This window comes from Petromyzon marinus, chromosome 1, assembly GCF_048934315.1.
Source record: "Petromyzon marinus isolate PM22_M1 ecotype Great Lakes invasive population chromosome 1, UKy_Petmar_22M1.pri1.0, whole genome shotgun sequence".
NCBI classification, from domain to species: Eukaryota; Metazoa; Chordata; class Hyperoartia; order Petromyzontiformes; family Petromyzontidae; genus Petromyzon; species Petromyzon marinus.
In genome coordinates, this window is record NC_133667.1 from 15498533 (window position 1) to 15511696 (window position 13164).

Genomic DNA, 13164 nt, shown 5'->3' on the forward strand with positions numbered 1-13164 from the left:
ACGCACACACGCAAGTGCGCGCAGTGTGAGACGTACTCCCACACAGCCAACGGTTCGTGTTTAGTTGAGACATCGCATTCCCCTTCCCTTACCCACAATTACATTTCACGCTTTTGGTGTCGAGGATCCCCCTTACGTTCAAGCGTCAAGCGTCAAGTTTAAGTGTCTCTGTTAAACCGGGAGGGGAACCCAAATTGGTCCAACTCATTGCCACGTGCAATCTTGATCCAACTCATTGCTACGTGCAATCTTGATCCAACTCATTGCTACGTGGAATCTTGATCCAACTCATTGCTACGTGCAATCTTGGTCCAACGTATTGCTACGTGCAATCTTGATCCAACTCATTGCTACGTGCAATCTTGGTCCAACTCATTGCCACGTGCAATCTTGGTCCAACTCATTGCTACGTGCAATCTTGGTCCAACTCATTGCTACGTGCAATCTTGATCCAACTCATTGCTATGTGCAATCTTGATCCAACTCATTGCCACGTGCAATCTTGGTCCAACGCATTGCTACGTGCAATATTGGTCCAACTCATTGCTACGTGCAATCTTGGTCCAACTCATTGCTACGTGCAATCTTGGTCCAACTCATTGCTACGTGCAATCTTGGTCCAACTCATTGCTACGTGCAATCTTGGTCCAACTCATTGCTACGTGCAATCTTGGTCCAACTCATTGCTACATGCAATCTTGGTCCAACTCATTGCTACGTGCAATCTTGGTCCAACTCATTGCTACGTGCAATCTTGGTCCAACTCATTGCTACGTGCAATCTTGATCCAACGCATTGCTACGTGCAATCTTGGTCCAACTCATTGCTACATGCAATCTTGGTCCAACTCATTGCTACGTGCAATCTTGGTCCAACTCATTGCTACGTGCAATCTTGGTCCAACTCATTGCTACGTGCAATCTTGATCCAACGCATTGCTACGTGCAATCTTGATCCAACTCAATGCTACGTGCAATCTTGATCCAACGCATTGCTACGTGCAATCTTGATCCAACTCAATGCTACGTGCAATCTTGGTCCAACTCATTGCTACGTGCAATCTTGGTCCAACTCATTGCTACGTGCAATCTTGGTCCAACTCATTGCTGCGTGCAATCTTGGTCCAACTCATTGCTACGTGCAATCTTGGTCCAACTCATTGCTACATGCAATCTTGGTCCAACTCATTGCTACGTGCAATCTTGGTCCAACTCATTGCTACGTGCAATCTTGGTCCAACTCATTGCCACGTGCAATCTTGGTCCAACGCATTGCTACGTGCAATCTTGATTCAACTCAATGCTACGTGCAATCTTGGTCCAACTCATTGCTACGTACAATCTTGGTCCAACTCATTGCTACGTGCAATCTTGGTCCAACTCATTGCTACGTGCAATCTTGGTCCAACTCATTGCCACGTGCAATCTTGGTCCAACTCATTGCTGCGTGCAATCTTGGTCCAACTCATTGCTACGTGCAATCTTGGTCCAACTCATTGCTACATGCAATCTTGGTTCAACTCATTGCTACGTGCAATCTTGGTCCAACTCATTGCTACATGCAATCTTGATCCAACTCATTGCTACGTGCAATCTTGGTCCAACTCATTGCTACGTGCAATCTTGGTCCAACTCATTGCTACGTGCAATCTTGGTCCAACTCATTGCTACGTGCAATCTTGGTCCAACTCATTGCTATGTGCAATCTTGGTCCAACTCATTGCTACGTGCAATCTTGGTCCAACTCATTGCTACGTGCAATCTTGGTCCAACTCATTGCTACATGCAATCTTGGTCCAACTCATTGCTACGTGCAATCTTGGTCCAACTCATTGCTACGTGCAATCTTGGTCCAACTCATTGCCACGTGCAATCTTGGTCCAACTCATTGCCACGTGCAATCTTGGTCCAACTCATTGCTGCGTGCAATCTTGGTCCAACTCATTGCTACGTGCAATCTTGGTCCAACTCATTGCTACGTGCAATCTTGGTCCAACTCATTGCCACGTGCAATCTTGGTCCAACTCATTGCTACGTGCAATCTTGGTCCAACTCATTGCTACGTGCAATCTTGGTCCAACTCATTGCTACGTGCAATCTTGGTCCAACTCATTGCTACGTGCAATCTTGGTCCAACTCATTGCTACGTGCAATCTTGGTCCAACTCATTGCTACATGCAATCTTGGTCCAACTCATTGCCACGTGCAATCTTGGTCCAACTCATTGCTACGTGCAATCTTGGTCCAATTCATTGCCACGTGCAATCTTGGTCCAACTCATTGCTACGTGCAATCTTGGTCCAACTCATTGCCTCGTGCAATCTTGGTCCAACTCATTGCTACGTTCAATCTTGATCCAACTCATTGCTACGTGCAATCTTGGTCCAACTCATTGCTACGTTCAATCTTGGTCCAACTCATTGCTACGTGCACGTGACGGTGACACGCGTGTCACGTGACGGTGACACGCCAGTCACATGACGGTGACACGCGTGTCGCCGTCATGTGACACGCGAGTCACGTGACGGTCTTCGTCGGCCCGCGCCTGGCCGTGTGCTCGTTGCCTTCTCCTGGTAGAGCAGCCAGCCGGGTCCCCGGAGCCCGCGGGCGACCGACGACGGGTGCACGTGCGCCGGGCCCTGCGGCGTGTCGATCAGGCACGGGGGCTTCTCGGCGGACGCCTCCATGGGGTCCACGGGCACCACGGGCACCACGCGAATGCGGCCCACGTTGTCGTAGAGGCCGGCCGTGAGCACCGCCTGCTCGGACGGGGGGGACGGGGGGGGAGGGGGTAAAAATAAATAAATGTATTTTAATAAATAATATTAATAATTATTACTGTGACACGACGTCCTGTACACCAGGCGAGCGAGTTAACATCTCCTAGCCACCGTGATGATGATGAGAGAGAGAGAGACACGCAGACTCCAAATATACAGCAGCAACAGCAGGCGTCATCAGGGTCGAGATTGAACCCACGACCTCCTGTACACCGGGCGAGGTAGTTAACATCTCCTAGCCACCGTGATGATGATGAGAGAGAGAGACACGCAAACTCCAAATATACAGCAGCAGGCATTGTGAGGGTCGGGATCGAACCCACGACCTCCTGTACACCAGGCGTGGTAGTTAACATCTCCCGGCCACCGTGACGTACCCGTTGCCCACCGACTCCCGCGGGGGGGGGGGGGGGGGGGGGTGGTAGCGGACGGTGCCCCCCGTGACCCTCCTGACCTTTAGCAGGGCGATGTCACCGGGGCCGAGGTCGGGTTTCATGGCCGAGCGGTCGCCCCTGAAGCCCAAGGCCTCGACCTGGCGGACGAGCTCTCTCTGCACGTCCTGTAGGGGAGAGCGGGGGGGTCGTGCTGTGAACCATCGTCGCGCGAACTCCGCTCGCCATCATCTTCGTAGCAGAGGCCTCTTGGGCTCGGCCGCCGAACGAAGACGGTGGCGGTCACCGCGTCGGCGCTTTCGGATGCGCCGGCGCTTCTGCGGCCGTCTGGAACGTTCTCTCCCTTCCGATGTCAGGAAGCCGATGGGAAACCGTGGTGCACTTTTACAAATCATCGCCATTGACAAACTCAATTTCTTCAGAACTGATTTTTTGTGTGTTTACAGAGGACCCGGAGATAAAATCCACACGACCACGGGGAGAGAGAGAGAGACACGCAAACTTTAAATATACAGCAGCAGCAGCAGGCGTCGTGAGGGTCGGGATCAAAACCCACGACCTCCTCCTGCATACCGGGCGAGGGAGTTAACATCTCCTAGCCACCGTGATGATGATGAGAGAGAGACACACAGAAACTTTAAATATGCAGCAGCAGGCATCGTGAGGGTCGGGATCAAAACCCACGACCTCCTCCTGCATACCGGGCGAGGGAGTTAACATCTCCTGGCCAACGCGGCACCGCCGCAGCACACCCGCCCCCCCCCCCCCCACCGCAAGGCTCACCGAGATGTTGGTCATGGCATTGTGGCTCAAGAAGTTGCGCTGACAGAACGCCGTCTCGGCCGCCACTCCCTCCCTCCGGGCAGCCTGCCACCTACAACGACCGATCGTGCGACAAACCAGACTCGTGAGACAACCGGGCAACAGGCGACGGACACCGGCAACGACTGATCATGTGACAACCGGGCAACAGGAGCGAACCCGGCCATCACGAATGACAGGTTCAACCAAGTGGCTGATATCATCGCCAAATGTACAGCAGCAGCCAAATAATCCACGCGGCCACGGACAGAGAGAGAGAGAGACGCAAAATCCAAATATACAGCAGCAGCAGGCATAGTCAGGGTCAGGATCGACGCCACGACCTCCTGTACACCAGGCGAGGTAGTTAACATCTCCTAGCCACCATGATGATGATGAGAGAGAGAGAGAGACACGCAAACTCCAAATATACAGCAGCAGGCATTGTCAGGGTCGGGATCGAACCCACGACCTCCTGCGTACCAAGTGAGGTAGTCAACATCTCCTAGTCACCGTGTGCATTCCGAGATTCAGCGGTGGACAGGAAAGGGGTGAGCAAGTGAACGCGACGTTAACAGCAGCCCGGCAAGCAAATGGTTACGGCTTTTGAATGAAGGCGCTCACCTCTGATAGGCTCGATAAAACGTCAGGTGGTCGGAGCTGGCCAATGAGAGGCTGAGCTTGGCGAGGTCGGCCTCGGACCGCTTCCCGATTGGCGACACCCACGGGGACTTCTCCCCCACCGTGGCGGCGATGACAGCCTGGCGGAAGACGACCACAACAACAATAACCACAATGACAACAACCACAACAACAACAACCACAACAACAACGACGACGAGAATCACCACCAAGAACAACCACCACCATAAACACGACCACAATACCCCGCCGTCACAGTGGGCGAGCGTGCGGGTCGGTGGGCGAGCTCTGCGTGCGGGTGAGCGAGTGGGTGGGTGTGAGTGCGGGTGAGCGAGTGGGTGAGCGAGTGGGTGAGCGTGAGTGCGGGTGAGTGAGTGAGTGAGTGAGCGTGAGTGCGGGTGAGCGAGTGGGTGAGTGAGCGTGAGTGCAGGTGAGCGAGTGAGTGAGCGTGAGTGCGGGTGAGCGAGTGAGTGGGTGAGCGTGAGTGCGGGCGAGCGAGTGGGTGAGCGAGTGGGTGAGCGAGAGGGTGAGCGAGTGGGTGAGCGAGTGGGTGAGCGAGTGGGTGGACGAGTGGGTGGGTGGACGAGTGGGTGGGTGGACGAATGGGTGGGTGAGCGAGTGGGTGAGCGTGAGTGCGGGTGAGTGCAAGTTGGTGAGCGAGTGGGTGAGCGAGTGAGTGGGTGAGCGTGAGTGCGGGTGAGCGAGTGAGTGAGCGAGTGGACGAGTGGGTGAGCGAGTGGGTGAGCGAGTGGGTGAGCGTGAGTGCGGGTGAGTGCAAGTTGGTGAGCGAGTGGGTGAGCGAGTGGGGTGAGTGAGTGGATGAGTGAGCGAGTGAGTGAGTGAGTGAGCGAGTGAGTGAGCGAGTGAGTGAGCGAGTGGATGAGTGAGCGAGTGAGTGAGTGAGTGAGCGAGTGAGTGAGCGAGTGAGTGAGCGAGTGGGTGAGCGAGTGAGTGAGCGAGTGGGTGAGCGAGTGAGTGAGCGAGTGAGTGAGCGAGTGAGTGAGCGAGTGAGTGTGTGAGCGAGTGAGTGAGCGAGTGAGCGAGTGAGTGAGCGAGTGAGTGAGCGAGCGAGTGAGCGAGGGAGTGAGCGAGTGAGTGAGCGAGTGAGCGTGAGCGTGAGCACGGCGAGCGCGCCGGCTCCCTCACCGCCGCGGGGAGGCATCCGAGGTAGGCGGCGAAGATGAGCATCTTGGCGACGCGCGGGGACACGGGCAGGGCCGCCAGGTGGTGTCCCAGCGGCGTCAGGACCCAGTCCTGGGGGGGGGCCCCCCGCGGCGGCCGCGTCCGGGCCCCCCCCCGCCGCGGCCGCCGCGGCGGCGGAGCAGGCGCCGAGGCGGCGCAGCACCGTCATGGCGCGCTGCACCGACGGCACCGGCGGAGGGTCCAGGGCCTCCGACAGGAACTGCTCCGGAGGACCCAGCCCACACTTCTACAGCGGTGGGGGGTGGGAGTACAGGGTGGGGGGTGGGTGACTGGGTGGGTGACTTGGTGGGTGGGTGGACGGGTGGGTGGGTGGACGAGTGGGTGGGTGGACGAGTGGGTGCGTGGACGAGTGGGTGGGTGGACAAGTGGGTGGGTGGACGAGTAGGTGGGTGGACGAGTGGGTTGGTGGACGAGTGGGTGGGTGGACGAGTGGGTGGGTGGACGAGTGGGTTGGTGGACGAGTGGGTGGGTGTACGAGTGGGTGGGTGGACGAGTGGGTGGGTGGACGAGTGGATGGGTGGACGAGTGGGTGGGTGGACGGGTGGGTGGGTGGAGGGGTCGGTGGGTGGACGAGTGAGTGGGTGGACGAGTGGGTGGGTGGACGAGTGGGGTGGGTGGACGAGTGGGTGGATGGACGAGTGGGTGGGTGGACAAGTGGGTGGGTGGACGAGTGGGTGGACGAGTGGGTGGGTGGACGAGTGGGTGGGTGGACGAGTGGGTGGGGTGGATGAGTGGGTGGGTGGACGAGTGGGTGGGTGGACGAGTGGGTGAGTGGACGAGTGCGTGGGTGGACGAGTGGATGGGTGGACGAGTGGGTGGGTGGACGAGTGGGTGGGTGGACGAGTGGGTGGGTGGACGAGTGGGTGGACGAGTGGGTGGGTGGACGAGTGGGTGGGTGGATGAGTGGGTGGGTGGACGAGTGGGTGGGTGGACGAGTGGGTGGGTGGACGAGTGGATGGGTGGACGAGTGGGTGAGTGGACGAGTGCGTGGGTGGACGAGTGCGTGGGTGGACGAGTGGATGGGTGGACGAGTGGGTGGGTGGACGAGTGGGTGGGTGGACGAGTGGGTGGGTGGACGAGTGGGTGGGTGGACGAGTGGGTGGGTGGACGGGTGGGTGGGTGGACGGGTGGGTGGGTGGACGAGTGGGTGAGTGGACGAGTGGGTGAGTGGACGAGTGGGTGGGTGGACGAGTGGGTGGGTGGACGAGTAGGTGGGTGGACGAGTGGGTGGGTGGACGAGTGGGTGAGTGGACGAGTGCGTGGGTGGACGAGTGCGTGGGTGGACGAGTGGATGGGTGGACGAGTGGGTGGGTGGACGAGTGGGTGGGTGGACGAGTGGGTGGGTGGACGAGTGGGTGGGTGGACGAGTGGGTGGGTGGACGAGTGGGTGGGTGGACGGGTGGGTGGGTGGACGGGTGGGTGGGTGGACGAGTGGGTGAGTGGACGAGTGGGTGAGTGGACGAGTGGGTGGGTGGACGAGTGGGTTGGTGGACGAGTGGGTGGGTGTACGAGTGGGTGGGTGGACGAGTGGGTGGGTGGACGAGTGGATGGGTGGACGAGTGGGTGGGTGGACGGGTGGGTGGGTGGAGGGGTCGGTGGGTGGACGAGTGAGTGGGTGGACGAGTGGGTGGGTGGACGAGTGGGTGGGTGGACGAGTGGGTGGATGGACGAGTGGGTGGGTGGACGAGTGGGTGGGTGGACGAGTGGGTGGACGAGTGGGTGGGTGGACGAGTGGGTGGGTGGACGAGTGGGTGGGTGGATGAGTGGGTGGGTGGACGAGTGGGTGGGTGGACGAGTGGGTGAGTGGACGAGTGCGTGGGTGGACGAGTGGATGGGTGGACGAGTGGGTGGGTGGACGAGTGGGTGGGTGGACGAGTGGGTGGGTGGACGAGTGGGTGGACGAGTGGGTGGGTGGACGAGTGGGTGGGTGGATGAGTGGGTGGGTGGACGAGTGGGTGGGTGGACGAGTGGGTGGGTGGACGAGTGGATGGGTGGACGAGTGGGGTGAGTGGACGAGTGCGTGGGTGGACGAGTGCGTGGGTGGACGAGTGGGTGGGTGGACGAGTGGGTGGGTGGACGAGTGGGTGGGTGGACGAGTGGGTGGGTGGACGAGTGGGTGGGTGGACGAGTGGGTGGGTGGACGGGTGGGTGGGTGGACGAGTGGGTGAGTGGACGAGTGGGTGAGTGGACGAGTGGGTGGGTGGACGAGTGGGTGGGTGGACGAGTAGGTGGGTGGACGAGTGGGTGGGTGGACGAGTGGGTGGATGGACGAGTGGGTGAGTGGACGAGTGGGTGGGTGGACGAGTGGGTGGGTGGACGAGTAGGTGGGTGGACGAGTGGGTGGGTGGACGAGTGGACGAGTGCGTGGGTGGACGAGTGCGTGGGTGGACGAGTGGATGGGTGGACGAGTGGGTGGGTGGACGAGTGGGTGGGTGGACGAGTGGGTGGGTGGACGAGTGGGTGGGTGGACGAGTGGGTGGGTGGACGAGTGGGTGGGTGGACGGGTGGGTGGGTGGACGGGTGGGTGGGTGGACGAGTGGGTGAGTGGACGAGTGGGTGAGTGGACGAGTGGGTGGGTGGACGAGTGGGTGGGTGGACGAGTAGGTGGGTGGACGAGTGGGTGGGTGGACGAGTGGGTGGGTGGACGAGTGGGTGGGTGGACGAGTGGGTGGGTGGACGAGTGGGTGGGTGGACGAGTGGGTGCGGGATGGGTGGGTGGGTGGACGAGTGGGTGGGTGGACGAGTGGGTGGGTGGACGAGTGGGTGGGTGGACGAGTGGGTGGCTGAACGAGTGAATGGGTGGACGGGTGGGTGGGTGGACGGGTGGGTGGGTGGACGAGTGGGTGGGTGGACGAGTGGATGGGTGGACGAGTGGATGGGTGGACGAGTGGGTGGTTGGACGAGTGGATGGGTGGACGAGTGGGTGGGTGGACGAGTGGGTGGGTGAACGAGTGGGTTGGTGGACGAGTGGGTGGGTGGACGAGTGGGTGGGTGGACGAGTGGATGGGTGGACGAGTAGGTGGGTGGACGAGTGGGTGGGTGGACGAGTGGGTGGGTGGACGAGTGGATGGGTGGATGGGTGGGTGAGTGGACGAGTGGATGGGTGGACGAGTAGGTGGGTGGACGAGTGGGTGGGTGGACGAGTGGGTGGGTGGACGAGTAGGTGGGTGGACGAGTGGGTGGGTGGACGAGTGGGTGGGTGGACGAGTGGGTGGGTGGACAGGTGGGTGGGTGGACGAGTGGGTGGGTGGACGAGTGGGTGGGTGGACGAGTGGGTGGGTGGACGAGTGGGTGGGTGGACGAGTGGGTGGGTGGACGGGTGGGTGGGTGGACGAGTGGGTGCGTGGACGAGTGGGTGGGTGGACGAGTGGGTGGGTGGACGAGTGGGTGGGTGGACGAGTGGATGGGTGGACGAGTAGGTGGGTGGACGAGTGGGTGGGTGGACGAGTGGGTGGGTGGACGAGTGGATGGGTGGATGGGTGGGTGAGTGGAGGAGTGGATGGGTGGACGAGTAGGTGGGTGGACGAGTGGGTGGGTGGACGAGTGGGTGGGTGGACGAGTAGGTGGGTGGACGAGTGGGTGGGTGGACGAGTGGGTGGGTGGACGAGTGGGTGGGTGGACAGGTGGGTGGGTGGACGAGTGGGTGGGTGGACGAGTGGGTGGGTGGACGAGTGGGTGGGTGGACGAGTGGGTGGGTGGACGAGTGGGTGGGTGGACGAGTGGGTGGGTGGACGGGTGGGTGGGTGGACGGGTGGGTGGGTGGACGAGTGGGTGCGTGGACGAGTGGGTGGGTGGACGAGTGGATGGGTGGACGAGTGGGTGGGTGGACGAGTGGGTGTGTGCAAGGCTAAGTAGTGAAGCAGGTTATTATTGGAGGCGTCCAGGGTGGGGTGGTGAGTAGTGGGGGGGGGGGGGTGGGAGGCGTCCCCCCTCTCACCATGATGCTGAGGCACAGCTCCTCCAAGGGCATCCGCTGGATCTCCGGCACGGCGTACTGCGGGAATCCCTCGTACCTGCCCACACAAAGACAAAGGGGCCCCGTGAAGCCTCCAACAGACCGTCGGGGCCACCAAGTGGCGGCGACGTCACCACGGCGCCTGTGCCAGGCTACGTGCACGTTGAGGCCACGTGAAGGGCAGACACGCGCAGCAGTGAGCAGCACCACGGTGGGGGGGGTGTGAGGAGGAGGGGGTGTGGCTTGGGGAGGGGTGTGAGGAGGAGGGGGTGTGGCTTGGGGAGGGGTGTGGCTTGGGTAGGGGTGTGAGGAGGAGGGGGTGTGGCTTGGGGAGGGGTGTGGCTTGGGGAGGGGTGTGGCTTGGGGGGGGTGTGGCTTGGGGGGGTGTGAGGAGGGGGGGTGTGGCTTGGGTGGGGGTGTGGCTTGGGTAGGGGTGTGGCTTGGGGGGGGTGTGAGGAGGGGGTGTGGCTTGGATAGGGGTGTGGCTTGGGGGGGTGTGAGGAGGAGGGGGTGTGGCTTGGGTAGGGGTGTGGCTTGGGGGGTGCGAGGAGGGGGGGTGTGGCTTGGGGAGGGGTGTGGCTTGGGGGGGGTGTGGCTTGGGGGGTGTGAGGAGGGGGGGTGTGGCTTGGGTGGGGGGTGGCTTGGGTAGGGGTGTGGCTTGGGGGGTGCGAGGAGGGGGGGTGTGGCTTGGGGAGGGGTGTGGCTTGGGTAGGGGTGTGAGGAGGGAGGGGGTGTGGCTTGGGGAGGGGTGTGGCTTGGGTGGGGGTGTGGCTTGGGGGGTGTGAGGTGGGGGTGTGGCTTGGGTGGGGGTGTGGCTTGGGTAGGGGTGTGGCTTGGGGGGGGTGCGAGGAGGAGGGGGTGTGGCTTGGATAGGGGTGTGGCTTGGGGGGGTGCGAGGAGGAGGGGGTGTAGCTTGGGTAGGTGTGTGGCTTGGGGGGGTGCGAGGAGGGGGGGTGTGGCTTGGGGAGGGGTGTGGCTTGGGGGGGTGTGGTTTGGAGGTGGATGTGAGGAGGGGGGGATATGAGCAGGTGGGCGGGGGGTGTGAGGAGAGGGGGGGAAGGGGCTGGAGGGGCGGGGGCTGTGGGAGCGGTGAGGAGGGGGGGATGGGGGGAGGGGTGAGGAGGAGAGGGATGGGGGGGGTGGCTTGGTAGGGGGGGGGGTGTGAGGAGGAGGGGGGGTGTGAGGGTGTGAGGGTGGGGGTGGTGTGAGGAGGGGGGTGGTGAGAAGGAGTGGGGGGGGGGGTGTGAGGGTGGTGTGAGGGTGGGGGTGGTGTGAGGGTGGGGGTGGTGTGAGGGTGGGGGTGGTGTGAGGGTGGGGGTGGTGTGAGGGTGGGGGTGGTGTGAGGGTGGGGGTGGTGTGAGGGTGGGGGTGGTGTGAGGGTGGGGGGGTGTGAGGGTGGGGGTGGTGTGAGGGTGGGGGTGGTGTGAGGGTGGGGGTGGTGTGAGGGTGGGGGTGTGAGGGTGGGGGTGTGGGGGTGTGAGGGTGGGGGTGGTGTGAGGGTGGGGGTGGTGTGAGGGTGGGGGGGTGTGAGGGTGGGGGTGGTGTGAGGGTGGGGGTGGTGTGAGGGTGGGGGGGGTGTGAGGGTGGGGGTGGTGTGAGGGTGGGGGTGGTGTGAGGGTGGGGGGGGGTGTGAGGGTGGGGGGGGTGTGAGGGTGGGGGTGGTGTGAGGGTGGGGGTGGTGTGAGGGTGGGGGTGGTGTGAGGGTGGGGGTGGTGTGAGGGTGGGGGCGGTGTGAGGGTGGGGGCGGTGTGAGGGTGGGGGCGTTGTGAGGGTGGGGGGGTGTGAGGGTGGGGGTGGTGTGAGGGTGGGGGTGGTGTGAGGGTGGGGGGGTGTGAGGGGGTGGGGTGGTGTGAGGGTGGGGGTGGTGTGAGGGTGGGGGTGGTGTGAGGGTGGTGTGAGGGTGGGGGTGGTGTGAGGGTGGGGGTGGTGTGAGGGTGGGGGTGGTGTGAGGGTGGGGGTGGTGTGAGGGTGGGGGTGGGTGAGGGTGGTGTGAGGGTGGGGGTGGTGTGAGGGTGGGGGTGGTGTGAGGGTGGGGGTGGTGTGAGGGTGGTGTGAGGGTGGGGGGTGTGTGAGGGTGGGGGGTGTGTGAGGGTGTGGGGGTGTGAGGGTGGGGTGTGAGGGTGGGGGTGGTGTGAGGGTGGGGGGGGTGTGAGGGTGGGGGTGGTGTGAGGGTGGGGTGGTGTGAGGGTGGGGGTGGTGTGAGGGTGGGGGGGGTGTGAGGGTGGGGGTGGTGTGAGGGTGGGGGTGGTGTGAGGGTGGGGGGGTGTGAGGGTGGGGGTGGTGTGAGGGTGGGGTGGTGTGAAGGTGGGGTGTGAGGGTGGGGGTGTGGGGGTGTGAGGGTGGGGGTGGTGTGAGGGTGGGGGTGGTTGTGAGGGTGGGGTGTGAGGGTGGGGGTGGTGTGAGGGTGGGGGTGGTGTGAGGGTGGGGTGGTGTGAGGGTGGGGGTTGTGAGGGTGGGGGTGGTGTGAGGGTGGGGTGGTGTGAGGGTGGGGGGGGTGTGAGGGTGGGGGTGGTGTGAGGGTGGGGGGTGGTGAGGGTGGGGGTGGTGTGGAGGGTGGGGGTGGTGTGAGGGTGGGGGTGGTGTGGGTGGGGGGTGGTGTGAGGGTGGGGGTGGTGTGAGGGTGGGGGTGGGTGGAGGGTGGGGTGTGTGAGGGTGGGGGTGGTGTGAGGGTGGGGGGGTGTGAGGGTGGGTGTGTGTGAGGAGTGGGGTGTGGAGGTGGGGTGTGTGGGGTGTGAGGGTGGGGGTGGTGTGAGGGTGGGGTGGTGTGAGGGTGGGGGGGGGTGAGGGGTGGGGGTGGTGTGAGGGTGGGTGGTGTGAGGGTGGGGGTGGTGTGAGGGTGGGGTGGTGTGAGGGTGGGGGGGTGTGAGGGTGGGGGTGGTGTGAGGGTGGGGTGGTGTGAGGTGGGGGTGTGAGGGTGGGGGTGGGGGGTGTGAGGGTGGGTGGTGTGAGGGTGGGGGTGGTGTGAGGGTGGGGGGGTGTGAGGGTGGGGTGGTGTGAGGGTGGGGGTGGTGTGAGGGTGGGGGTGGTGTGAGGGTGGGGGTGGTGTGAGGGTGGGGGGGGTGTGAGGGTGGGGGTGGTGTGAGGGTGGGGGTGGTGTGAGGGTGGGGTGGTGTGAGGGTGGGGGTGGTGTGAGGGGTGGGGGTGGTGTGAGGGTGGGGGTGGTGTGAGGTGGTGTGAGGGTGGGGGTGGTGTGAGGGTGGGAGGGGTGTGAGGGTGGGGGTGGTGTGAGGGTGGGGGTGGTGTGAGGGTGGGGGGTGTGAGGGTGGGGTGGTGTGAGGGTGGGGGTGTGAGGGTGGGGGTGTGGGGTGTGAGGGTGGGGGTGGTGTGAGGGTGGGGGTGGTGTGTGGGTGGGGGGGTGTGAGGGTGGGGTGGGTGAGGTGGTGGTGTGAGGG

General features: G+C 62.7%; 1 protein-coding gene across 1 annotated transcript in view; it reads right to left on the reverse strand.

The window, feature by feature from the left end:
* Nucleotides 1-13164, reverse strand: part of DHX29 (DExH-box helicase 29) — a 61163-nt gene that overhangs the window by 8442 nt on the left and 39557 nt on the right. The window contains exons 22-28 of the mRNA XM_076063217.1: nucleotides 9755-9830; nucleotides 5927-6043; nucleotides 5761-5868; nucleotides 4597-4733; nucleotides 3955-4045; nucleotides 3234-3338; nucleotides 2564-2758 (exon numbers count right to left, since the gene is read on the reverse strand). Of these exons, the coding sequence (XP_075919332.1) occupies nucleotides 2564-2758; nucleotides 3234-3338; nucleotides 3955-4045; nucleotides 4597-4733; nucleotides 5761-5868; nucleotides 5927-6043; nucleotides 9755-9830 (829 nt within the window). The remainder of the gene's footprint in view (nucleotides 1-2563; nucleotides 2759-3233; nucleotides 3339-3954; nucleotides 4046-4596; nucleotides 4734-5760; nucleotides 5869-5926; nucleotides 6044-9754; nucleotides 9831-13164) is intronic.